Source organism: Chaetodon auriga, chromosome 13 (assembly GCF_051107435.1).
Source record: "Chaetodon auriga isolate fChaAug3 chromosome 13, fChaAug3.hap1, whole genome shotgun sequence".
NCBI lineage: Eukaryota > Metazoa > Chordata > Actinopteri > Chaetodontiformes > Chaetodontidae > Chaetodon > Chaetodon auriga.
In genome coordinates this window covers 1,044,052-1,070,624 of record NC_135086.1, presented here as the reverse complement: position 1 = coordinate 1,070,624, position 26,573 = coordinate 1,044,052, and the positions used below count along the sequence as shown (strand labels likewise).

The following is a 26,573-nucleotide window of genomic DNA, read 5'->3' as shown; positions in this document are numbered from 1 at the left end:
GGGGGGAATGATGACGTACTCTAAAGATAAAACTACCGTGATGATTGGATTCAGTTTATCGGCCTCAAACCGAGTCAGTGAAAGCTCACAGAAGAGAGTGAAGGAATAGGTCACAAAAGTCACAATGTGAGGCAGGCAGGTCTGAAACGCCTTTCCTCTGAATTCAGACGAGCTTCTCCTGCAAACAAGCAGAATCCGTAGATAGGTGTACAGGACAAAGAACAACGGGATGAAGACGCTCGTCACTGCGATAACCAGACACGCTGAGCTGTTCACAGTCGTGTCCACACAGGACAGACGAACCACGGGCAAGTTCGAACAGAAAAGCCTGTGCAGCTTGTTTCCACACAGCCTCAATCGAAGCGTAAGATAGAGGCAGAAGCCGACAGCAAAGGCAGGCCAGAGCCAAGCAAGAAGCATGAGATTCACCACCATTCGGAAGGTCATTTTACTGTGATAGTGCAGAGGCTGGCAAACAGCAACAAATCTATCATAGGCCATGATGCCCAGAATAGTCATCTCACATGACACATAGGTGTAGATAACATATATCTGAGCGAAACAAGATGGCCGTGAGATCAGATGAGCGTCAGACAGAATGTCCAACAGAAACCTGGGGAAGAAGCCGGCTGAGCCGAGCAGAGAGTTCACCGACAGAAAGGAGATGAACATGTACATGGGCTGATGCAGAGACTTTTCCAGGCAGACCGTCAGAATAATGACAACGTTAGCACAGACGATAATCATGTAGATCAACAGACACAGACTGAAGAACAGATATCTGAGAGGCCCATTATCTGTGAACAGGGTGAACTGAAAGTAAACCGGATTCAGGCTGTTGTTGCTCCTCATGTCAGAGTGATGGAGGATAAAGTCAAAGAAAGGAGAAGGAGGAGAAGAAAAACTGTCTTTAACAAGAAACATTTCAAAGGTCAGACTGAGTTAAGATGGAACTTCAGTCTGAACAACAGTACAATCAAAGCATCCCTTTCTCACCATCTGCATTCACAGAAAAACGTGTGCACAAATGCATCCATCCAGAGCTAAAGGCAAAGCATCAAATGAATAACAGGTGACACAATAAAACTGGATTAGTATTAGTCCTGCTGATGATAACCCTCTGTGTGCATCAGCAGCGCAGCAGGTAGACTTCGTCCTGTTTGTGTTCTGAAGCAGATCTGCAAACTTTATCTTCTTCTGCTGTTTGGATACGAGTCCAGAGGGAGTTAAAGCCACTCGCAGCTGACTTCATTCATGTTCTGAAGTGTATGTGTCTTCTTCACTTTTACCTGGAGTCCATCAGGGAAGAACAAAAGCTGCAAGAGTAGCTGAAAAAAATCCCTTGAACTTGTCTTATTAATGTAAATTATGAAATGTAGATGCCAAAAGGAATCCCATCGAGCTTCACACCACACTTGTTGACTTATTGCCTTAAAAAGAGTTTAATTTGAACTGATCTAACAAGTCTGGCCTCAGACCTGTCTCGCACTCCTAATATTCATAGCAAATATTTGTAAGGCACTACATACCTGACAATGATGCTTTTTAAACTTTTGCTCGTGTCCCACTCGTCACATTGAGCGGGTGCCAATGCAGAAAATGCAGACGAGTTTGTCAATGTGCTTAACTATGAAAGTTAAGAAGAGGAACTGGATCATGTGTCCAGTGCCAAGGTCTTATCAGACAGCTGTCAAAGCAGGGATGTTTCCCCTTATGTGTAGCCTGGTGAACAAGGGTCAGAGGGGTTTTTGAGCTGTTCTCAATGTGTAATATGATTTGCTTGTGGAATTAGTACTGTAATAGCTGTTTCCTTTTGTCAAGGTAACACCGTAACTTTAAGAACAGCTTATCAATAAATCACGTCAGAGTCCGTAGCTCCCGTGAGACTTTTGAAACCCGAAAGTGTCGCTAACGGAGTAACTAACGAGTGTTGAGGTGTGTATTTTTAGGCACTGCGACCAAACAAAACACAGGTGAGGCAAGGGAAAAACTACCGGCAATAAACAGAGATCGCAACTAGTCAAAGACTGGAAGTACTCACTGGGATCGGTTCTGGATAACTCATGGAAGAGATAAGGATCTCAGGGGAACAGACAGACAGACACATAACACTGGGGGAAAAGAGAAACAGAGAACACTTGGACTTTAGACTTTAGACTGCTTCTTTATTGATCCCAATCGGGGAAATTGTTTTGTTGCAGTAGCAATGAACAAAAAACAGACAACCATAGAAAATATACATGAGTTTAAAAAAGTAAACAAAAAGTGACAAAAATATATACAGAAAAAGCAGCAGTGAATACAAGATAAAACTAAATGTAAATGTAAAATAAATAAATGTTGTGCAATATTGCAATAGTGCAGATAAAATGTAAAGTATTGGTTTGTGAGGTTGGTGGATGAACTCTTTAAGCTGCTGTTGTTCAGTGTGACGCTCGTGGCAGGAACGATTTCCTGAAGCGCTCCTTGTGACAGCGGAGCTGGAGCAGTCTGTTGGAGAAGGAGCTCCGCTGTCTGTCCACGAGGTGGTGAAGAGGATGTTCGGGGTCTGTCCAGTGTCCTCCTCTCCACCACCTCCTCTAAAGTGTCCAGTTTGCAGTCGTTAACGGAGCCGGCCTTCCTCATCAGTTTGTTCGGTGTGTTGGTGTCGCGGCTCCGATGCTGCTCCTCCAGCACACTGCAGCAAAGAAGAGTGAGCTGACACCAACAGACTGGTTGAAGATCTCCAACATCTGGCTGCACACGTTGAACGATCTGAGCCTCCTCAGAAAACAGAGTCTGCTCATCCCCTTCTTGGAAACAGCGTTGATGTTAGTTTTCCAGCTCAGCCTGTTGTCCAGCTGCACTCCGAGGTCTTTGTAATCCTCAACCACTGTGACATCCTCCCCCAGAATGCACAGGGGTTGTGTGGTCGTCCTGTTCCTTCTGAAATCAATCACCATTTCCTCGGCCTTGGCCACGTTAAGCAGCAGGCGATTTCTACCAGACCATTCCACAAAGTCGTCCACCACTGCTCTGTATTCCTCCTCTCGTCCATCCTTTATTCACCCACCACCACTGAGTCGTCCGAAAACTTCTGTAGGTGGCACGATGAAGAGTTGTCTGAGGTGTACAAGGTGAAGAGAAAAGGAGACAGAACAGTCCCCTGTGGAGCTCCTGTGCTACTTTCCACAGTCTCAGACAGAACGTTGCCCAGTTGGACAAATTGCAGTCTGTCTGTCAGGTAGTCAGTAATCCAAGAGATTGTGGGCTCGTCGACTCCCATCACTCGCAGCTTCTCACCCAGGAGCAGCGGCTGGATGGTATTAAATGCACTAATTTGATGTACTCTGTGATACATTCAGTCAGGCTGTTGATGTCCTCCCCATGTGGCTTACACAACACATTCCAGTCGGTTGTCTCAAAGCAGTCCTGCAGTGACTCACTAGCCTCCTGAGTCCACCTGCTCACTGTTCTCGTGGACACTGTCATGACTAGTAGTCTAAGAGTTTTGGATCGGACCCAAAAAAGGCTAAAACAAACAGCACGTGAACAAAAGGAGCCGTTGACACACAGACGGTTTATTGCAATCCAACAAAAAAACTACAAATACAACCAAAACAATCCCGAAATATAAAACAAACACAAATTCAGCCCTAAACTAAACTATCGACTACACCGTGGCGAGCGGGTAGGAAAACAGACAAACTCTAAGGATAAACTAACTAAGGTAGGAACCACTAAGGGAACAATGCGAGAAAACCAAAAGCTACAAATGCTAAGAAGCAAACAAAAATCTACAAGAGCAAGAGATCCAAGGACGCTAGGAGGACAAGTATGGCTGGAAAGTCAGGCAAGAACCATAGACAATCGGGCAGCAAGGCGAAGCCGCCACGCTGCTTAAGTGCAGGTGTAAATCAGCGGGATGAGCCTCAGGTGCGCTGTCTGCCTGCAGCACTGCCAGGCCACACCTCCACTGCCAACACAGGAGAAAAAAAAAGGAAAAATGAGCACAAAGCAACAAAACAAAAACACCTCAATAACCAACTCATAACAGACACAGGCTTGCAGTTAAGCGCATATGCCTTGATAGTCTTCTCCAGCTGCTCCAGTCTGCAACCTGCCTGTCTCGCCATTTGCTCGTCCAGCAGGTTATCCTCCGCTCCTGAATCTACTAGGGCAAATAATGACAGCACTTCCCCTCCCACATTAAGAGAAGCCTGCACTTGGAATTTGCTCGGTTTGGGTGAGGGGTAGTCTTGGGAAATAGGGCTCGTCAGTACCCCCATGCTCACTGACTAGCCGTGTCTTTTGGCCGCAACGGACATTTAGGCAGGAAGTGACCTAACTGTCCACAGTAAATGCACTCACTGGCCTGGATCCTGCACAGGCATTCTGCGGTTGTCAAGAGAGTTCTCCCCAGTTGCATGGGCTCGACCTCTGCAGGCCGGCTGGCAGGCGTGAGTGACTGCCCCTCTCCACTAGCGACCTTGGGCAGTGTGGAACAACTGGAGTGAAGGGGACCGGGGTAGGGATGGTGGGCAGATCTTTCCATCCGTCTCTCCCGGAGACGGTTGTCGATCTTTATGGTGAGGTTGATTAACGTCTACAGGTCGGTCGGTTCATCCTGGAAGGCCAGCTCGTCTTTCAACTGCTTACATTCGAGCTGAATGCCTCAGCCCACATCAGCGCCTTTCCCCGCAACAACCCAAGCATGAAATGAACCTTGGCCTGATCAGACAAGAACGAGTGGGGACGCTGTCTAAATACTACACCGCATTGTAGTAAAAACCTCGGCATCTATCACGATTACTGTCAAAAGGCACCGGGTCACTAATGTGAACCTCGGGAACCTGCTGGGATTCAGTAGTGATTAACTGCAGCTGCAGACAGTGATGTAGTGTACCTGTCAGGTTGGACATGTGCCTCGTGAGCTCTGTGACCTGAGTCGCCATGTGCTGACTGGTCTCGCACAAGGCCTGGAGAAGCTGCTCATGCTTACCGAGGAGCACCCCCTGACTGGCAAAAAAGCTCTTCTCACCGGGTCTGTTGAGTCCATACTGGCCGGATTATTCTGTTAGGCTTGGCCTATATTTAGAAGCTACTCTAATTCAACCAAAAGCACACTCATGAGGAGTGGGAACAAAAACACAAAACACACTGAACGAGTGGAGAGAAAAACAAAAGGCGCACTTGACGAGTGGAACAAACAATTTCCCCACGTGGGAGGCTGAGGCTGGGCAATGGCTGAACGTGGCTGATAGGCACTGCAAACAGACAAAGCACAGGTGAGGCAAGGGAAAAACCACCGGCAAAAGACAGAGATTGCAACCAGGCAAAGACTGGAAGTACTCACAAGTGAGCCGTTTAAACCCCAAGAACTGCTGAAGCTGTTTGCGTTTGTTAGGGGTGGGCCACTCGCCTGCACCTTCAGGGGATCTGCTTTGATCTGCCCACTTTCAATAATGTACCCCAAAAACCAAACAGATGACTGCTGGAAGGCACACTTCTCTGCCTCAAAAATAGTCTGTTCTCCAGTAACCTTTGGAGTACAAGGTGAACGCGTTGGATGTGTTCATCCAAGTTGCGTGAATAAATTAAAATGTCATCTAAATCAACAAACACAAAATGGTCAAGAAAAGCTCTTAACGGATCAGTCACAAGGGACTGGAAGATGGCAGGGGATATTTCTTCATCTGCTTGTGCTTGCCTGCAGTGTTTCACTGAGTTTCCTGCACAACAGTCAAATGAAGTCTGGACATGTGGCTGACTGACAGTAAACATCATACCTGCGTGCACACCAGCGTGTTAGCATGAGAATGTTTCTGTGCTGAAGGAGAGCCTCTGCACCACAAACAGGCTGCACACTTTCCATCTGTTTATTGAATATTCGACATCATTACAATCTGATTGACAACCCAGAATTAACAGAGTAACATGTAAAGTTAAAAAGTGAAAATACAACAAAGAGACATCTAACATCCAAGTTCCCTCTAAATCTGATCAAATGTGATCTGTTCTCGGCCGTGACATTAAAGTTTGGTCATGAAGCTGTTACTGATGCTCACAGAGCAGGTCTGATTTTACATGTGTGACAATCAGAGACAGACAACAGAAGAACATACTAACATTTGTTCAAACCCCGAGTGTGAGTTTAACCACCTTTAACACAACAACATCTTTTTAAAATGACATCTATTCATACATTTTCTGGTGTCATGACATGAACATGATAACAAGCATCATCTAAGGACATGGACACTGAACATGTTACAGAAGGGTGTTGCTTAAAACTTTGCTGTTTGCGTTTTAATTGTTGGGAGCAGGTCTCATTTTATGTATCTTCAGAAATCTGAAAATGGCTCCTCTGATCTGGGGCAGACTCAGGCCATAAACTAGAGGGTTATTGATGGGGGGAATGATGACGTACTCTAAAGATAAAACTACCGTGATGATTGGATTCAGTTTATCGGCCTCAAACCGAGTCAGTGAAAGCTCACAGAAGAGAGTGAAGGAATAGGTCACAAAAGTCACAATGTGAGGCAGGCAGGTCTGAAACGCCTTTCCTCTGAATTCAGACGAGCTTCTCCTGCAAACAAGCAGAATCCGTAGATAGGTGTACAGGACAAAGAACAACGGGATGAAGACGGTCGTTACAGCCACAACCAGACCTGCTGAGCTGTTCACAGTCGTGTCCACACAGGAGAGATGAACCACGGGCCAGTTTGAACAGAAAAGCCTGTGCAGCTTGTTTCCACACAGCCTCAATCGAAGCGTAAGATAGAGGCAGAAGCCGACAGCAAAGGCAGGCCAGAGCCAAGCAAGAAGCATGAGATTCACCACCATTCGGAAGGTCATTTTACTGTGATAGTGCAGAGGCTGGCAAACAGCAACAAATCTATCATAGGCCATGATGCCCAGAATAGTCATCTCACATGACACATAGGTGTAGATAACATATATCTGAGCGAAACAAGATGGCCGTGAGATCAGATGAGCGTCAGACAGAATGTCCAACAGAAACCTGGGGAAGAAGCCGGCTGAGCCGAGCAGAGAGTTCACCGACAGAAAGGAGATGAACATGTACATGGGCTGATGCAGAGACTTTTCCAGGCAGACCGTCAGAATAATGACAACGTTAGCACAGACGATAATCATGTAGATCAACAGACACAGACTGAAGAACAGATATCTGAGAGGCCCGTTATCTGTGAACAGGGTGAACTGAAAGTAAACCGGATTCAGGCTGTTGTTGCTCCTCATGTCAGAGCAGCAGAAAGAGAGATGACTATAAAGACCAGGAGTGATGGAGGATAGAGTCAAAGAAAGGAGAAGAAGGAGGAGAACAAGAAACAAGAACAAGAAGTCTGAACAACAGTACAATCAAAGCATCCCTTTCTCACCATCTGCATTCACAGAAAAACGTGTGCACAAATGCATCCATCCAGAGCTAAAGGCAAAGCATCAAATGAATAACAGGTGACACAATAAAACTGGATTAGTATTAGTCCTGCTGATGATAACCCTCTGTGTGCATCAGCAGCGCAGCAGGTAGACTTCGTCCTGTTTGTGTTCTGAAGCAGATCTGCAAACTTTATCTTCTTCTGCTGTTTGGATACGAGTCCAGAGGGAGTTAAAGCCACTCGCAGCTGACTTCATTCATGTTCTGAAGTGTATGTGTCTTCTTCACTTTTACCTGGAGTCCATCAGGGAAGAACAAAAGCTGCAAGAGTAGCTGAAAAAATCCCTTGAACTTGTCTTATTAATGTAAATTATGAAATGTAGATGCCAAAAGGAATCCCATCGAGCTTCACACCACACTTGTTGACTTATTGCCTTAAAAAGAGTTTAATTTGAACTGATCTAACAAGTCTGGCCTCAGACCTGTCTCGCACTCCTAATATTCATAGCAAATATTTGTAAGGCACTACATACCTGACAATGATGCTTTTTAAACTTTTGCTCGTGTCCCACTCGTCACATTGAGCGGGTGCCAATGCAGAAAATGCAGACGAGTTTGTCAATGTGCTTAACTATGAAAGTTAAGAAGAGGAACTGGATCATGTGTCCAGTGCCAAGGTCTTATCAGACAGCTGTCAAAGCAGGGATGTTTCCCCCCTTATGTACTTATTCTAAGAAGGACAGTGCACATTAATCAACAGCGCAGCAGACGTGCTGGTGTTGGCTTTCTGTGTTGTGATTTACTAATCAATATAAATTTAAGTAGGACCCAAGGGGCAGACACAAAGCACAGAAATGAAGGGAGCCGTTTAAACCCCAAGAACTGCTGAAGCTGTTTGTGGTTGTTAGGAGTGGGCCACTCACCTGCACCTTCAGTGGATCTGTTTTGATCAGCCCGCTTTCAATAATGTACCCCAAAAACCAAACAGATGACTGGCGGAAGGCACTCTTCTCAGCCTCGATAAATAGTCTGTTCTCCAGTAACCTTTGGAGTACAAGGCGAACGTGTTGGATGTGTTCACTCAAGTTGCACGAATAAATTAAAACGTTGTCTAAATAAACAAACACAAAATGGTCAAGAAAATCCCTTAACACATCATTCACAAGGGACTGGAAGACGGCAGGGGCGTTCGTCAGTCCAAAAGGCTCGACTAGAAAAATGCCCCAACGGTGTATTAAAGGCTGTCTTCCATTCATCCCCCTTGCGGATACGCACCAGATGGCAGATATTTCTCAAACCTAGCTTAGAGATGACCGTCGCCCCCTGGAGGGGCTTGAATGTGGCTGAACGAAGTGGCAAGGGCTACTTATTCTTGATGGTTACGTTGTTTAACCCACAGAAATCAATACAGGGATGCAGCGTTTTATCTTTTCTCTCAACAAAGAAAAACCCTGCCCCAAGTGAAGAGGAAGAGGGCCGAATGATCCCTGCAGCCAAAGACTCACGTATGTACGTCTCCATATCCTCCCGCTCAGGTCTCGACAGATTGTACATGCGGCTGGAGGGTAGCTGAGCCCCTGACAAGAGGTCTATGGAACATAAGGTCTGTGGGGAGGCAAGGATAGGGCCATATCCTTACTAAAGGCCTCAGCTAAGTCATGCTAGACCCTGGGAGCCGAAGAGAGATCCATGGGGGTGGCCGCCTCCGGAATCCCTGCTCCAGCCATGGGAGGAACAGCAGAGTGGACACAAGTAGCAAGACAAAACGCACTCCAGCCCTGAATCTTTCCGGAAGACAAATCAATGTGAGGATTATGGGTCCTGAGCCAGGGATGACCTAAAACTATCCAGCTGAAGGGGATGACAGGATCTTAAACCACAGGGTCTCATGATGATTACCCGAAACAACCAGATGAAAAGGTGCTGTTTGGTGGGTAATTTAGGTGAGTAGCTTACCGTCTAGTGCGTTTACAATGAATTCTTCAGACAGAGGAATAAGGAGAATGTCTGCCTGAAGTGCGAACTCCTCCTCCTGAGTCTCCCAAGACCTGTAGTGACCAAGCACCACTGACGGAGGTTAAAGTGACTTGCAGCTCTAAACGAGGAAGCATGGGCACAATGGAACTGGTTTGACCTGACAGTATGCCCACTGTCACTGCCAGACTCTTTTGGCTGAATAGGGCACTTGGCTACATGATAAGAAGTGTCTCCACAATACAAACATGCCCCAGAGCGGAGCCGATGTAAAGGTGGATCACACTCCTCAGCCTCCCTGGGAAAGTCTATTCCAGGGTACTGGAGAGGAGAATCCGGCCGATAGTCGAACCTCGGATTCAGGAGGAACAATGCGGTTTTCGTCCTGGCCGTGGAACACTGGACCAGCTCTATACCCTCCACAGGGTGCTTGAGGGTTCATGGGAGTTTGCCCAACCAGTCCACGTGTGCTTTGTGGACTTGGAGAAGGCATTCGACCATGTCCCTCGCGTCATTCTGTGGGAGATGCTCCGGGAGTATGGGGTTGGAGGCCCTCTGCTGAGGGCTGTGCAGTCCCTGTACAACCGGCGCAGGAGCTTGGTCCGCATTGCCGGCAGTAAGTCGGACCTGTTCCCGGTGCATGTTGGACGCCGCCAGGGCTGCCCTTTGTCACCGGTTCTGTTCATTATTTTTATGGACAGAATTTCTAGGCGCAGCCAGGGACCGGAGGGGGTTCGGTTCGGGAGCCGGCAGATTTCGTCTCTGCTTTTTGCGGATGATGTTGTCTTGTTGGCTCCATCGAGCCAGGACCTTCAGCGTGCACTGGGACGGTTCGCAGCCGAGTGTGAAGCAGCTGGGATGAGAGTCAGCACCTCCAAGTCCGAGGCCATGGTTCTCGACCGGAAAAAGGTGGCTTGCTCCCTCCGGGTCGGAGGAGAGATCCTGCCTCAAGTGGAGGAGTTTAAGTATCTTGGGATCTTGTTCACGAGTGAGGGAAGAATGGAGCGTGAGATTGACAGGCGGATCGGTGCAGCGGCAGCAGTAATGCGGTCACTGTATCGGTCCGTCGTGGTGAAGAAGGAGCTGAGCCGAAAGGCGAAGCTCTCGATTTACCGGTCAATCTACGTTCCTACCCTCACCTATGGTCATGAACTTTGGGTCATGACCGAAAGAACGAGGTCCCGGATACAAGCGGCTGAAGTGAGTTTCCTCCGCAGGGTGGCGGGGTGCTCCCTTAGAGATAGGGTGAGGAGCTCTGTCACCCGGGAGGAGCTCAGAGTAGAGCCGCTGCTCCTCCACATCGAGAGGAGTCAGCTGTGGTGGCTCGGGCATCTCTACCGGATGCCCCCTGGACGCCTCCCTAGGGAGGTGTTCCAGGCATGCCCCACTGGGAGGAGGCCCCGAGGAAGACCCAGGACACGCTGACTGCTCGGCTGGCCTGGGAATGCCTCGGGGTCCCCCCAGATGAGCTGGAGGAAGTGTCCAGGGAGAGGGAAGTTTGGGCGTCCCTGCTTAGACTGCTGCCCCCGTGACCCGGTCCCGGATAAAGCGGGTGGAAATGGATGGATGGATGGAAAAAAACGATATAATAGTAAAAATGGGAACAAACAACGAACGCAATCTCCTCGAATCAACTACACCGTGGCAAGCAGGTAAGAACTAACGCACAATATCGCAAACAAAACAAAACTAGGAAAACATACTATGGATAACAAGCTAAACAGAAAACAAAATATGCTTACAGGTGACAAGGAACAAGACTAGAGTACTATGAATGCAAGAGACAAGGAATGGCTGGAAAGTCTAGCATGAAGCTAGAACAATCTAGCAGCGAGACATCTCCGCCACGCCGCTTAAATAGGGAGCGAATCAGTGGATGAACATCAGGTGTGCCATCTGCCCTCTGAACAGCCAGGCCACACCTCCACTGCAGAACTGGAAAGAAACTCACACACAAGACATTCACAGAAAAAACATAACAAAATAATAACAATGCAAAGCACAACATTGTGGTTAGTAGTGGTGGTGCCAGCCAGTTGACCACTTCCTGTCAAACTATTCATTTTAAAAAAAAGCTCATCAGTTGGCCAGACGGAACAGAACCTGCAACCTGGAAATTCCCTCTTAAACCTACCCCACCAATCCTGAACCGTTTCCTCAAGTGCCAAGTGTTTTGTGGAATTGCATTGGCCAAAACCTGGATTTGGTGACAGAATGAATGCAGAAGCCTGTTGAAGCCAGTGCCATGGTCGGCTCCTTGTCAGTATAGTAACACACTGCAGCACCTTCTGGCCACCACACAACTGCACTGATGAATACATCCAGATTCTATTGGCAGGTGGTATCATCTATCCTCATTTCTTCTGCCTGTGAGTTTCTCCAAGGGACTGCCAAGCTCATCACGTGGATCCCCCTTAAACCAGTTTGTCTTTGTTTATTTGGACATTCTGATCCTCTCCAAGAGCAATAAGAAAGTGTCCAGGATATGTTCCAGGTGTTGCTCTGGCTCCTGGAGAACCAGCAGTTCATCAAGGCTGAAAAGTGTGAGTTCTGTGCCCCGACCACCTCCATCCCAGTCCTTATCATCTCTGCAGGCAGCTTCCAGATGGACTCTGTCAAGGTCAGTGCTGTCATCGAGCGGCCCAAACTAACTGTCCACAAGCTGTGCAGAGGTTACTAGGGTTTGTCAAGTCCTCTTGTTAGTGGTTTATTTTTAGAGCTGATATGTGGCATCATTTTGGTTTTCCTACTTCAAGAGCTGACAGTGGCAAAAAAGAAACAGACAAATGCAAAAACATCATCAAACACGAGAAGCCATTTGACACATCAACACTTGGAAAAGCTCAAATCACAGGTCTTTGAAAAAAAGCAGTGAGGCCAAGAGCTGCAGTCACATAGACAAAGAAGAAGCAATTTACATTCAGCTTGGCTTCACTGGCTTTGAGTATATTTTTAATTGGCTCTGACATTTTATCTGGTTATTTTCTGGGCACGTGGGATTATCACCAAGTTATACTGTAGTATTATTAAATCAGGTTTGACATAAATCCAAGAGTTGAGCCTCTTTGGCTGAAGAAGTTAAAACGTTGCTACCAAAAAAAAAGGTCACACTCTAATATTTCGTTGGACTTCCTCTAGCTTTGATCACGGCACGCATGCGCTGTGGCATTGTTTCGATAAGCTTCTGTAATGTCACAAGATTTATTTCCATCCAGTGTTGCTTTAATTTTGCACCAAGATCTTGTATTGATGATGGGAGAGTTGGACCACTGCCAAAGCCTTCTCCAGCACATCTCAAAGATTCTCAATGGGGTTAAGGTCTGGACTCTGTGGTGGCCAATCCATGTATGAAAATAATGTCTCATGCTCCCTGAACCACTCTTTCACAATCTGAGCCCCATGAATCCTGGCAGTGTCATCTCGGAATATGCCTGTGCCATCAGGGAAGAAAAAAATCCATTGATGGAATAACCTGGTCGTTCAGTATATTCAGGTAGTCAGCTGACCCCACAGGCTTGTACAGTAGATACTAGGCATGATGGATGCATCACTTCATCTGTTAAATCCAGGCGGCGACTTTTTTTTGGCCAGGCAGTGTATAAATACTGCAGATCTGTCTTTGTCTTAAAAAGATTTATTAAAAGTCGAACATCAGATTATGGAAATTGATTCAAGATCAATGAATTATTAAATGAACCTTCCTCAAGGTGTCGGACTCTCGTCTGCTTCCTGCAGGGTCCTGGCTTTCCTGCCCGTCAGTGGTTTGCATGACAAAGTGTCTGTGGGTCTTTTTGTGCTGCAGCTGCAGACGACCCAGTGACATACATGGAAAAACAAACAAACAAAAACAATTATGTCAAAGCAATAACTGTGGTTTATTTTATTTTTGTTCTGGTTCAGATTGCACAAACGTACATTCACCTCCTGTTCAACAGATACCTGAGTTTCAAAATGAAAACATAATGAATGAGAAGAGCAATCTGCATACATGAGCTCGTGTTTTCAGGGCTGGTAAGATTAACTCAGAGCAGCAGAGCATTTTATAATATACATTTATATTAATGGACATGTATATTTTCAACACTTGTTCATCTTCAATTTTTGATCATTGTAAACTCAATCCATAATCCAATCAACATGAATAGCATGACTCAGGTTCTGTCGTGCTCTGATTAATTAAAGGTCTCTGTGACCAGTTTTAGGTATATCTGCATATAAACTTAATTGTGAATAGTTTACATGAATTACAGATGTGTCTTTGAAAATGAAATTAAAAGGAAACTTGATCACTAGATAGAATAACAAATCTGTTGGACTTTAAAACATCAATCATTATGTTGTTGAAGTTGACAATATTGCTTATTGTGCATTTTCATAGAAAGAATAATTCAAACTATAAAATATCTGCCTTTATACAGAAGAAACATCTTCACATTTGTTTTTAGTGTTTGTACATCAGCTGATTTTGGCTGGGCAGAACAACCTCCTGAGGTGTTTAGAAATTTCTTTCATTTTCAGTCCGTAAATGATGGGATTAAAGAGAGGGTGATACATTATTATTTGTAAAGTCATTAATAAACGAACAGTCTTTGGAAAATCTGATTCAAGCTGGACTGTAATGACGTCATATGCACACAAACAGGAGAAGTTGATTAAAACTATCAGATGTGGTAAACAGGTCTGTGCAGCTTTTCTCCTGACTTCTCTACTACTGCGATAGGAAATGATAAGAATCCTGGTGTACGTGAACAGGATGAAGAGCACAGGGAGAAGTGCAACATTTAGCAAAATGATCAAATCATGTATAATTTGTTCCCTTGAGACCGCACATTGAAGTTTATAAACTGTATTATTACAAAACATTCCTTTCAAAGAAAAGCTACAGAGTTTTTTATTGGCACTCAGTCCAGCCGGCACTGCAACCTGAGCAGCAGGCAGAATCCAAGCCAAGACCAAGAAAATACTGACTGTTGTTTTCTTCATGATAGCTGCATATTGCAGAGGTTTACATATGGACACATACCTGTCATAAGACATGGCTGCCAACAGTAAGAACTCTGAACCACCTAAAGAGTAAAACACATGAAACTGAAAGAGACAGGCTGAATAAGATATGATCTGTTTCTCTGATAAAAAGTCGATCAGCAGCTTTGGGTAGATGGTCGTGCTGAAAAGAACAGAGTTGATCAACAGAGCTGCAATGAAAATGTACATGGGCTCATGGAGGTTTTGGTGAGTCCAGATCAGATACACAATCGTAGAATTACTGCAGATTATTAGAATATATACTGTGAACAAAATGACAAAATAAACATATCTGTATTTGTCCACTTCCACATGCCCACCAAGAGTCACATATGTTACATTTACTTCATCATCCATTAAAGTTGCAACAAAACTATGTCACCTGGTTTTTTCAGAGTCTTTTCATTACAGTTACCTTAAAACACACATAGTGTGTGTTCATGTCCATAATTCATAAAGAGTTTTTATCAGATTGATCCATCCTCCATGGACCTCATTAACGTTGTTACCAAGAACTACTAACATGTAAACAACTCATCAAACTCTGGAAGTAAGAACTTGTAGTCAGGGTTCCTCAGTGGTTGGAAGAAGTCTCAGTGTTTCAGGAGATCTAACGGCCAGGAAGAGGGCACTGAACTTGCCAGGAGCTGCAACAACAGTGCCCCCCACAGTCCACCAGAGTCGCTCAGTGGTTTCAAAAACTCTCAGTGGCAACATCCTTTAAGTCTCTTAATTGCATGTACGTTTCCCTCACTTGTCTTCGTCCTTGAAAGCTCTGATGCATGCAGAGACGCAGGGAGACTAACGGTCATTCAGTAATTTAGCTGCTGAATCCAAATGTGTTCCAGCCAGCTGAGTCCTGTTGGGTCATTAAGTCCATCCATGAAGAACGTCAGGTATCAGGCCTATATATGTGTCAGATAATGCTTGACGAACTTTGTATTGTCCACCAGGATCAGAGGGATCCTGATGTCTATTAACACAATAGCTCCAGCAGGAACAGAAACCTTCAAGATGAAGGAGAGCACAACTGCAGAGTGAAGTCCTGCGTTTACTAGAGGCAGTCATCACTAGAATCTAATGCTTTAATGGTAGTTAAAATAACAAGGACCTCATGGCTGACTACAGGCTGATGGGACAGTCCACGAGGGCCTTAATGAGGATTCTGCCGTGAAAATAGACACAAGGCTGCTCACAAGATACATATTTTGATTAATGTCTATTGGTTGGCACATGGCTTCTATCAGAAGACTGGTGTACACTGGAGACGAGTTCAGCCCCTCAAACTGACCCAGAATTTCAAGAATAGAGAATTAGCACTGTTTTCCACAACTTAGCAAACTGATTATTTGTGTGTGACATATGAAAATAAAATAATAATAATATAGTTAAATATTACAAAACTAAATAATATACTAATTATTAACTCATTGCTTTTTCTGCATCATTTTGAGACAAAATATGACTGATTTTTGCAATGTCACATGGGTGAAAAAAGGCAGTCCTTGAAATTTGTTATACATGGGCGTAAAAGGACATGTACTGATCAAAGATAAATCCCAGATTCTTTACAGTGGTGCTGGAGGCCAGCGCAATGCCATCCATAACTACTATGTCATCAGAAAGAGAGTTTCTAAGATGTTTAGGGCCGAGTACTGTAACTTCAGTTTTGTCCGAGTTTAGCATCAGAAAATTGCAGGTCATCCAGGTCTTTATATCCTGAAGACATGCTTGTAGTCTAGTTAACTGACTGGTTTCTTCTGGCTTCATTGATAAATATAGCTGGGAATCATCTGCATAGCAATGAAAATTTATTGAGTGATTCCTGATAATCTTTCCTAAAGGAAGCATATAAAGGTGAATACAAGTAGTCCAAGCACAGAACCCTGCAGAACTCCATAGCTGACTTTAGCGAGCACAGAGGAGTCGTCATTAAATGTACAAACTGAGAACGATCTGACAAGTAGGATTTAAACCAGCTTAGTGCAGTTCCCTTCATGCTAATGAAGTGTTCCAGTCTCTGCAATAGGATACCACGGTCAATGGTGTCAAATGCAGCACTAAGATCCAATAAGACTAGTACAGAGACAAATCCTTTATCAGATGCAATTAGAAAGTCATTTTTGCAGAGTAATAGGCTGCCCTGGCACTGCGGAGGGCTTTCCTGTATATTTTAAGACTGTCTTGCCAGGCGAACCAAAATTCAACCAAATTGGTAGCACGCCATTTCCTTTCTCTGTCCAAAGTGGGATGGATGCTGTCTCTCCTAATCAGACCAGGCCTTCCCCAAAAAGTCTGCCAATTATCAATGAAGCTCACGCCGTTTGCTGGACACCACTTCGACAGCCAGTGATTGAATGATGACATGCAGCTAAACATGTCATCACTGGTCAGATTTGGCAGAGGTCCAGAGAAAACTGCCGGCGCAAATAACAATCTTACTGTATTTATGCTTATCCTTAGCCAGCAGTTTCAAATTTGATTCAACATTGCCCGCTCTGGCCCCTGGCAGGCATTTGACTATGGTCGCTGGCGTTGCTAACTTCACCTTTCTCAAAATGGAACTGCCAATAATCAGACTTGGTTTCTCAGCGGGTGTGTCGCTGAGTGGGGAGAACCTGTTAGAAACATGAAGGGGTTGGTGGTGACCCGTGGGCTTCAGCTTGGGACTATGCTTCCTTCAAACAGTCACCCAGCCTCCCTGGTTTTCCGGCTGCTCGGGAGCTGCTCGGGAGCTGTCGAGGGACGGCTAGCCGGGGCTGCACTTGGTCGGTCCACACCAGCTATGGGGGCCTGGCTACCTACAGCTAATGGTTTGGTTTCCATGGTGCGGAGCCGAGCTTCCAATTCACTAAGCCTCGCCTCCAGCTCACCAAATAACCTGCATTTACTACACCTACCAGCATCACTAAAGGAGGCAGAGGAGTAGCTAAACATCTGACACACCAAGCAGGAGAGAGCTGGAGAGGGACGGAGAGAAGCCATCGCTAGCTGCTAGGCTAAACTGGTGTAGCTAGCAGAGCAGACAAGCGTGTAGACAGAATAAAATTAACGGTCGCTAAATAGACAGACTTGTGGGTGCTTGAGCCGAACTAATGTTACTAAATAGCGGATAATAAGCCGCTTTAACAAAACACAGAGCAAATTACACTCAGACGAGCAAGAGCGACAAGCGTACGCTGCTACTAATGCAGCAACCGGAAATAGGAAGTGAGACAATACGCTTACCTCAGCAGGTCAGCAGTCCTAAATGTTACAGGAAGTCAGTGCAGAGCGACTAAAAGTGGACTAATGTGCTCTCTCCTCTTGGTTCTGGTTAACAGCTGAGCTGCAGTTTTGAATGTGCTGAAGACTCAGTGTTTTTTTTTTGTTTTTTGGAGGGCCTGTAAAGAGTGTGTTACAGTGGTCGACTTGGCTTGAAATAAAGTCATGAATGCCTTTTTCAGCATCTTTTTGATTTATAATTTGTTGCACTTTAGTGATGTTTTAAGATAGAAAAATGAAGTTTCATCATCTTGTCTCACACAGCAACAACAGCCTCAGAGCTAACAGCCTACACATGACAAAAAGGCAAGTTTAGATGAAGACTTGGATTGTGTATCAAGGCAGGCCTGTTTGGTTCTTTGTTGGTTGGAAAGTCACACAAATAATGTGTTTCTCTTGAAGGATTTAGTTATTTTAATGTGAGGGCTTGCCTCTCCATGTGCTCGCTGCACCCTGGGCTCCGTGCTGCCCAATATGATTGTGATTAGCAACATACAAACAAGCCAGAGCACTTTTCCCTTATAAGAGAATGCTAATGGGTGCATCCTAAACCAAAGAGTGAGTTAAGTCTGGTTTTGCAAGATGAGTTGAAATGCTGCTCGGCAATAAACCTTGATGATTCTGATGTGTGTGAAATTTAAAAGGTTTTTATAGAAAGTGACTGCCTTCAGTGGTCTTAAAAACATTTAGTCAGAAATACTGAGGACAAGACTGTGGTATCTCAGTGTGTGAGTAACATTAAAACAATTACACCAGAGCAACACATTCAGAAGGAAACCTGTGATGACTCAAGAGAATCGAATAACTTCAACAGACTGATCAGTCGTTACTCTGTTGATCCTGATGTTCTTTACTGTGAATCAGGCAAAGAAACAGTTTCTTACATCAAACACCTCACAAGGATCAGAGGAGTCGCCTATCTTCAGCATTAGTACAGAAGACATAAAACTGATCAGTTATCAGTGTTCAGACATTGGTTCACTTTGGCTGCACAGGACAGAACAACTTCTTCAGGTGTTTAGAAATTTCTTTCATTTTTAGTCCATATATGATTGGATTGAAAAGAGGAGTATACAAAACCACTTGTAAAGTCATTATTAAACGAACAGGCTTTGGAAAATCTGACTCCAATCTAATGACAATGACGTCATATGCACACAAACAGGAGAAGTTGATTAAAACTATCAGATGTGGTAAACAGGTCTGTGCAGCTTTTCTCCTGACTTCTCTACTACTGCGATAGGAAATGATAAGAATCCTGGTGTACGTGAAAAGGATGAAGAGCACAGGGAGAAGTGCAACATTTATCAGAATGATCAAATCACGAATAATGTATGATTCTGAGATCACGCAGTGAAGTTTGTAAACTGTGTTATTACAGAAAATGCCGTTCAAAATGAAGCTGCAGAGTTTTTTATGAGCATCCAGTATAGCCGGCACTGCAATCTGAGCAGCAGGCAGAATCCAAGCCAAGACCAAGAAAATACTGACTGTTGTTTTCTTCATGATAGCTGCATATTGCAGAGGTTTACATATGGACACATACCTGTCATAAGACATGGCTGCCAACAGTAAGAACTCTGAACCACCTAAAGAGTAAAACACATGAAACTGAAAGAGACAGGCTGAATAAGATATGATCTGTTTCTCTGATAAAAAGTCGATCAGCAGCTTTGGGTAGATGGTCGTGCTGAAAAGAACAGAGTTGATCAACAGAGCTGCAATGAAAATGTACATGGGCTCATGGAGGTTTTGGTGAGTCCAGATCAGATATATAATTGTAGAATTACAGCAGATAATGAGAATAAATGCTGTGAACATAATCACAAAATAAACATATCTGTATTTGTCCACTTCCACATGCCCACCAAGAGTCACATATGTTACATTTACTTCATCATCCATTAAAGCTGCAACAAAACTATGTCACCTGGTTTTTTCAGAGTCTTTTCATTACAGTTACCTTAAAACACACATAGTGTGTGTTCATGTCCATAATTCATAAAGAGTTTTTATCAGATTGATCCATCCTCCATGGACCTCATTAACGTTGTTACCAAGAACTACTAACATGTAAACAACTCATCAAACTCTGGAAGTAAGAACTTGTAGTCAGGGTTCCTCAGTGGTTGGAAGAAGTCTCAGTGTTTCAGGAGATCTAACGGCCAGGAAGAGGGCACTGAACTTGCCAGGAGCTGCAACAACAGTGCCCCCCACAGTCCACCAGAGTCGCTCAGTGGTTTCAAAAACTCTCAGTGGCAACATCCTTTAAGTCTCTTAATTGCATGTACGTTTCCCTCACTTGTCTTCGTCCTTGAAAGCTCTGATGCATGCAGAGACGCAGGGAGACTAACGGTCATTCAGTAATTTAGCTGCTGAATCCAAATGTGTTCCAGCCAGCTGAGTCCTGTTGGGTCATTAAGTCCATCCATGAAGAACGTCGGGTATCAGGCCTATATATGTGTCAGATAATGCTTGACGAACTTTGTATTGTCCACCAGGATCAGAGGGATCCTGATGTCTATTAACACAATAGCTCCAGCAGGAACAGAAACCTTCAAGATGAAGGAGAGCACAACTGCAGAGTGAAGTCCTGCGTTTACTAGAGGCAGTCATCACTAGAATCTAATGCTTTAATGGTAGTTAAAATAACAAGGACCTCATGGCTGACTACAGGCTGATGGGACAGTCCACGAAGGCCTTAATGAGGATTGTGACTGGTGTACACTGGAGACGATTCAGCCCCTCAAACTGACCCAGAATTTCAAGAACACAGAATTAGGACTGTTTTCCACAACTTAGCAAACTGATTATTTGTGTCTGACATATGAATATAAAATAATATAGCTATAATAAAGCTGTGGTAAAAACCAGCTTCTTCCAGGTAAGACAACTTGCTGAAATTAAACCCTTTCTGCACAGACAGCACTTTGAAGCAGTAATACATGCCTTTGTAACCACTCGGCTTGATTACTGCAATGCACTTTACATGGGGGTCAGCGGGTCCTCCATTGCACGTCTGCAACTAGTGCAGAATGCAGCTGCACGTCTCTTAACTGGCACTCGAAAGTCTGAGCACATTACACCGATTTTAGCTTCACTTCACTGGCTACCCGTCCATTTTAGAATTCGTTTTAAAATTCTTTTATTTGCTTTTAAAGCCCAAAATGGCCTTGCCCCAGTGTACCTCTCTGAGCTTCTGCACCCTTACGCACCTACTCGATCCCTCAGGTCAGCTGACCAGCTGCTCCTGAGGGTTCCCAAAACAAGGCGGAAGCTCAGAGGGGACCGAGCGTTTGCTGCTGCCGCCCATAAGCTTTGGAATGAACTGCCGCTGCACATCAGGCAGTCCTCTTCCGTGGCCACTTTTAAATCTCTTCTTAAAACGCATCTCTTTTCCTTGGCTTTTAACACCACCTATATTGTTTATTTTATGTGCACAGGTTTTTTACCCTTTATTTATTATGTTTTCTGTTTTAATGTCTATTTTATTGTTTATTTTATTGTTGATTTTTTTTAATGTACAGCACTTTGGAAACCTTGAGTTTATTTAAACTGTGCTTTATAAATAAAGATGGATTGGATTGGATTGGATAATATAATTAAATATTACAGAACTAAATAATGAACTAATTATTAACTCATTGCTTTATAACAAATTCTTGAAATTAAGTTGCGCCCCAAATGCATACCTAATTTCTGCTCAAATTGGTTGTAGAAACTGTCAAACTCCAGTGTCATGTGCTCAAGAGCTGCAACAGTGTCGCAGATGCGTGCAAGGCAATATTCAATGTCCATCACTTTGTTTTGCAGCGCTCTAAAAAGTGGGTTTCATTGAAAATGCCCTCATATGCCGTAATGAGAAAGCATGTCGATGGTTGTGACGGCCAACGATCGTATCCTGCTGCCATCAGCAGCGTGTTATTATCCCAGTTGTCAGGGTTTTCCATAATGATGTGACACAACGTGCTCAGATCGTGTTGGTGCATACTTATTGTCTGCATACAGCTGAGAGTTGGAGCTCCATCTTGTAGGTGCTGCTCTGGGTAAATGGCGCTTAACAACATCCTCCAGCACATGAGTGTGCTTTGTGGACTAAAAAATGTTCCTGGTCCCTTAAGTGTTTTAAAAAATGTGGGGCTGCACTGATCTCCTTTTTAATATCATTTCTAATGACATCACGGACTGCTTCAATTAAACCATTCTGTATTCTATTTGACAAGCCAGAAAACACACTGGATGTCTCCAAATGTCATCTTTCTCAGCGAAAGTATGCAGGAGTTCAACATAGTTGCCACGATTAACAGAGCCTGAACTTTCATCATTTCCACGAAATGCCAGCTGTTGTTTGGCGAGGAAGCAGGTGGCATTGATGAGATATTTCAAAATCTCTCGGTTCTTTACCTTCACATAATAAATGCTGATGTTGAGTCTCCGCTGGTCATCCAAAGCCAAGTCTGTCCTGGACATCCCAAACCTTTTAGCATTTTAGCTCTCTCCTCTTGGTTCTGGTTAACAGCTGAGCTGCAGTTTTGAATGTGCTGAAGACTCAGTGTTTTTTTTTTTTGTTTTTTGGAGGGCCTGTAAAGAGTGTGTTACAGTGGTCGACTTGGCTTGAAATAAAGTCATGAATGCCTTTTTCAGCATCTTTTTGATTTATAATTTGTTGCACTTTAGTGATGTTTTAAGATAGAAAAATGAAGTTTCATCATCTTGTCTCACACAGCAACAACAGCCTCAGAGCTAACAGCCTACACATGACAAAAAGGCAAGTTTAGATGAAGACTTGGATTGTGTATCAAGGCAGGCCTGTTTGGTTCTTTGTTGGTTGGAAAGTCACACAAATAATGTGTTTCTCTTGAAGGATTTAGTTATTTTAATGTGAGGGCTTGCCTCTCCATGTGCTCGCTGCACCCTGGGCTCCGTGCTGCCCAATATGATTGTGATTAGCAACATACAAACAAGCCAGAGCACTTTTCCCTTATAAGAGAATGCTAATGGGTGCATCCTAAACCAAAGAGTGAGTTAAGTCTGGTTTTGCAAGATGAGTTGAAATGCTGCTCGGCAATAAACCTTGATGATTCTGATGTGTGTGAAATTTAAAAGGTTTTTATAGAAAGTGACTGCCTTCAGTGGTCTTAAAAACATTTAGTCAGAAATACTGAGGACAAGACTGTGGTATCTCAGTGTGTGAGTAACATTAAAACAATTACACCAGAGCAACACATTCAGAAGGAAACCTGTGATGACTCAAGAGAATCGAATAACTTCAACAGACTGATCAGTCGTTACTCTGTTGATCCTGATGTTCTTTACTGTGAATCAGGCAAAGAAACAGTTTCTTACATCAAACACCTCACAAGGATCAGAGGAGTCGCCTATCTTCAGCATTAGTACAGAAGACATAAAACTGATCAGTTATCAGTGTTCAGACATTGGTTCACTTTGGCTGCACAGGACAGAACAACTTCTTCAGGTGTTTAGAAATTTCTTTCATTTTTAGTCCATATATGATTGGATTGAAAAGAGGAGTATACAAAACCACTTGTAAAGTCATTATTAAACGAACAGGCTTTGGAATATCTGACTCCAATCTAATGATAAGACCATCATATGCACACAAACAGGAGAAGTTGATTAAAACTATCAGATGTGGTAAACAGGTCTGTGCAGCTTTTCTCCTGACTTCTCTACTACTGCGATAGGAAATGATAAGAATCCTGGTGTACGTGAAAAGGATGAAGAGCACAGGGAGAAGTGCAACATTTATCAGAATGATCATGTCAAGTACAGTGTGTAATTCTGAGATCACGCAGTAAAGGTTGTAAACTGTGTTATTACAGAAAATGCCGTTCAAAATGAAGCTGCAGAGTTTTTTATGAGCATCCAGTATAGCCGGCACTGCAATCTGAGCAGCAGGCAGAATCCAAGCCAAGACCAAGAAAATACTGACTGTTGTTTTCTTCATGATAGCTGCATATTGCAGAGGTTTACATATGGACACATACCTGTCATAAGACATGGCTGCCAACAGTAAGAACTCTGAACCACCTAAAGAGTAAAACACATGAAACTGAAAGAGACAGGCTGAATAAGATATGATCTGTTTCTCTGATAAAAAGTCGATCAGCAGCTTTGGGTAGATGGTCGTGCTGAAAAGAACAGAGTTGATCAACAGAGCTGCAATGAAAATGTACATGGGCTCATGGAGGTTTTGGTGAGTCCAGATCAGATACACAATCGTAGAATTACAGCAGATAACGAGAATAAATGCTGTGAACATAATCACAAAATAAACATATCTGTATTTGTCCACTTCCACATGCCCACCAAGAGTCACATATGTTACATTTACTTCATCATCCATTAAAGCTGCAACAAAACTATGTCACCTGGTTTTTTCAGAGTCTTTTCATTACAGTTACCTTAAAACACACATAGTGTGTGTTCATGTCCATAATTCATAAAGAGTTTTTATCAGATTGATCCATCCTCCATGGACCTCATTAACGTTGTTACCAAGAACTACTAACATGTAAACAACTCATCAAACTCTGGAAGTAAGAACTTGTAGTCAGGGTTCCTCAGTGGTTGGAAGAAGTCTCAGTGTTTCAGGAGATCTAACGGCCAGGAAGAGGGCACTGAACTTGCCAGGAGCTGCAACAACAGTGCCCCCCACAGTCCACCAGAGTCGCTCAGTGGTTTCAAAAACTCTCAGTGGCAACATCCTTTAAGTCTCTTAATTGCATGTACGTTTCCCTCACTTGTCTTCGTCCTTGAAAGCTCTGATGCATGCAGAGACGCAGGGAGACTAACGGTCATTCAGTAATTTAGCTGCTGAATCCAAATGTGTTCCAGCCAGCTGAGTCCTGTTGGGTCATTAAGTCCATCCATGAAGAACGTCGGGTATCAGGCCTATATATGTGTCAGATAATGCTTGACGAACTTTGTATTGTCCACCAGGATCAGAGGGATCCTGATGTCTATTAACACAATAGCTCCAGCAGGAACAGAAACCTTCAAGATGAAGGAGAGCACAACTGCAGAGTGAAGTCCTGCGTTTACTAGAGGCAGTCATCACTAGAATCTAATGCTTTAATGGTAGTTAAAATAACAAGGACCTCATGGCTGACTACAGGCTGATGGGACAGTCCACGAAGGCCGTAATGAGGATTGTGACTGGTGTACACTGGAGACGATTCAGCCCCTCAAACTGACCCAGAATTTCAAGAACACAGAATTAGGACTGTTTTCCACAACTTAGCAAACTGATTATTTGTGTCTGACATATGAATATAAAATAATATAATTAAATATTACAGAACTAAATAATGAACTAATTATTAACTCATTGCTTTATAACAAATTCTTGAAATTAAGTTGCGCCCCACATCCATACCTAATTGTTACCTCAATTCATGGACCAGGAACTCTTCTTCGGACAGTGACCTGTTCGAGGATGAGTCCTCCCCATCTCCACAAATTCAATGCTGCCAGCAAACTCGGCCGCGCTCAGAACTCCACTTCCCCCAACAATCACGGCTCACAGCCCCCGACAATCCCCACGTGGTCAGCCAATCCCCCACCACAAGCTCCAGGGGAAGATCTTGTCTCCGGCGTCTGAGAAACATCATCCCTCCCAGACAACACTCCGACCGCTTCCCAGCTCCAAACACATCCGAGTGGACAGTAGCTAGTCTGAAAGATGCTCTCGGGCAGGGTAACATCCACTTTCACAGCTCCGATAGGAAAGCAAAACTCATCAAACTGCTCAACGAGTCTCGGCAAACCACCTCTCCTCGTTCCCGAGCATCCCAGCCACTTCCAGGTTCCCAGCGCCACGTCAAAGCCAAGGCTGATGATGTCACAATGCATTGCACGAATGCCGACGGAACCCAGCCTTCCTCATCAGCCCTTCCACAACGGCCAGGTTGTTTTAAAGTCTACTCAAGCTCACTTCATTTCTAAACTCTCTCATCCTCTCCCCCTTTCCAGCCAAATTTCACAGTCAACCCGAGCACATGCATCCCTTCATCTCAGCATATTTTCCTCTTCTCTCACTTCAGTCTTTCCCATTTCATCTTCTTCAGCCAGCTCTGTCCCTCAATCCACCCTCCCAATGGTGACTAACAATGGTGTTATTTGCCAAAACCATCAGTTTACCTTTTGCCCCCTAGACCTCCATCCTAGATCTAGCCCTGCAATTAGGTGGAAATGTTTTCTACATGTATCACACACTCTTTGCATCCCAAATCGCCGTTCGCCTGCAGCAATACAATCAAGGAACTTTCTGGGGAGTTCTAGACCCAGAGTCATATTGCTGCATTTCGCCGCTCATTTCTCCTGGAAATGCAATTTGTGCTGTGCAGCATCTCACCCAGCGACAGCATCCACCCTAACCACCCCTCTACCTCACATCGCAGCCCCAAACAAACAAATACCAACTGCTTCCTGCAGTCTGCCACCAACGGCTCCCCCACCACCCATTACCCCCTAATCAGCCCACACCCAACCAACTGCCCTTGGCCCCCTTCAAAGAGGTGTAGATAAGAGAGGAAGAGGAAATCCTCTACCAAAGCGGGAGGATGGTCTGCAACAACTTCAATGATCTAGGTTGCAACATTTCAAGTTGCCGATTCCTCCACACTTGCTCCTTCTGCAGTGGAGCCCATTCCAGACAAACATGTCCTCATAACCCAACCAAGCAAAACCTGTGTAAGTACCTCTACACCCCCATTAACATCCATCCCTTAGCCACTACCTTCAAGAATCACCCTGACTGCCACTTTGTTAATTACCTAATACAAGGCTTAACCTACAGTTCCCACCAGGGTTTCCAGGTCTTGCCAGATTCTCCATAGACATGCAACAATTTGCAATCGGCCATCTCAGAGCCAGACACAGTTGATAAACTCTGAGCCACAGAAGT

At 44.3% G+C, this 26,573-nt stretch overlaps 5 protein-coding genes and 1 pseudogene across 5 annotated transcripts in view; all 6 read right to left on the bottom strand.

Moving 5' to 3' along the window:
• The window catches only part of LOC143330786 (olfactory receptor 5M5-like), a 954-nt gene extending 102 nt beyond the window's left edge, over positions 1-852 (bottom strand). Inside the window, exon 1 of the mRNA XM_076747546.1 lies at positions 1-852. This exon is cut by the window's left edge and continues 102 nt beyond it. Within this exon, the coding sequence (XP_076603661.1) occupies positions 1-852 (852 nt within the window).
• A 5,436-nt stretch (positions 853-6,288) lies between these two features.
• Positions 6,289-7,242, bottom strand: LOC143330785 (olfactory receptor 51L1-like). Its single transcript, XM_076747545.1, has one exon. The coding sequence runs from the start codon at positions 7,240-7,242 to the stop codon at positions 6,289-6,291; it is 954 nt and encodes a 317-aa protein (XP_076603660.1).
• A 6,568-nt stretch (positions 7,243-13,810) lies between these two features.
• Positions 13,811-14,737, bottom strand: LOC143330784 (olfactory receptor 11A1-like). Its single transcript, XM_076747544.1, has one exon. The coding sequence runs from the start codon at positions 14,735-14,737 to the stop codon at positions 13,811-13,813; it is 927 nt and encodes a 308-aa protein (XP_076603659.1).
• A 1,752-nt stretch (positions 14,738-16,489) lies between these two features.
• Positions 16,490-17,617, bottom strand: LOC143330782 (uncharacterized; annotated as a pseudogene).
• Positions 17,618-18,622: 1,005 nt separating this feature from the next.
• LOC143330590 (olfactory receptor 6N2-like) lies at positions 18,623-19,549 on the bottom strand. Its single transcript, XM_076747274.1, has one exon. The coding sequence runs from the start codon at positions 19,547-19,549 to the stop codon at positions 18,623-18,625; it is 927 nt and encodes a 308-aa protein (XP_076603389.1).
• A 3,535-nt stretch (positions 19,550-23,084) lies between these two features.
• Positions 23,085-24,011, bottom strand: LOC143330582 (olfactory receptor 6N2-like). The gene has a single exon (XM_076747264.1). It carries the CDS (start codon positions 24,009-24,011, stop codon positions 23,085-23,087), a length of 927 nt encoding a protein of 308 aa, XP_076603379.1.
• Positions 24,012-26,573: the final 2,562 nt, after the last annotated feature.

What these genes read in the sequence shown, in the direction of transcription:
- LOC143330785 (XM_076747545.1), bottom strand. Translation starts at nt 7,242, where the DNA reads ATGAGGAGCAACAACAGCCTGAATCCGGTTTACTTTCAGTTCACCCTG.
- LOC143330784 (XM_076747544.1), bottom strand. Translation starts at nt 14,737, where the DNA reads ATGGATGATGAAGTAAATGTAACATATGTGACTCTTGGTGGGCATGTG.
- LOC143330590 (XM_076747274.1), bottom strand. Translation starts at nt 19,549, where the DNA reads ATGGATGATGAAGTAAATGTAACATATGTGACTCTTGGTGGGCATGTG.
- LOC143330582 (XM_076747264.1), bottom strand. Translation starts at nt 24,011, where the DNA reads ATGGATGATGAAGTAAATGTAACATATGTGACTCTTGGTGGGCATGTG.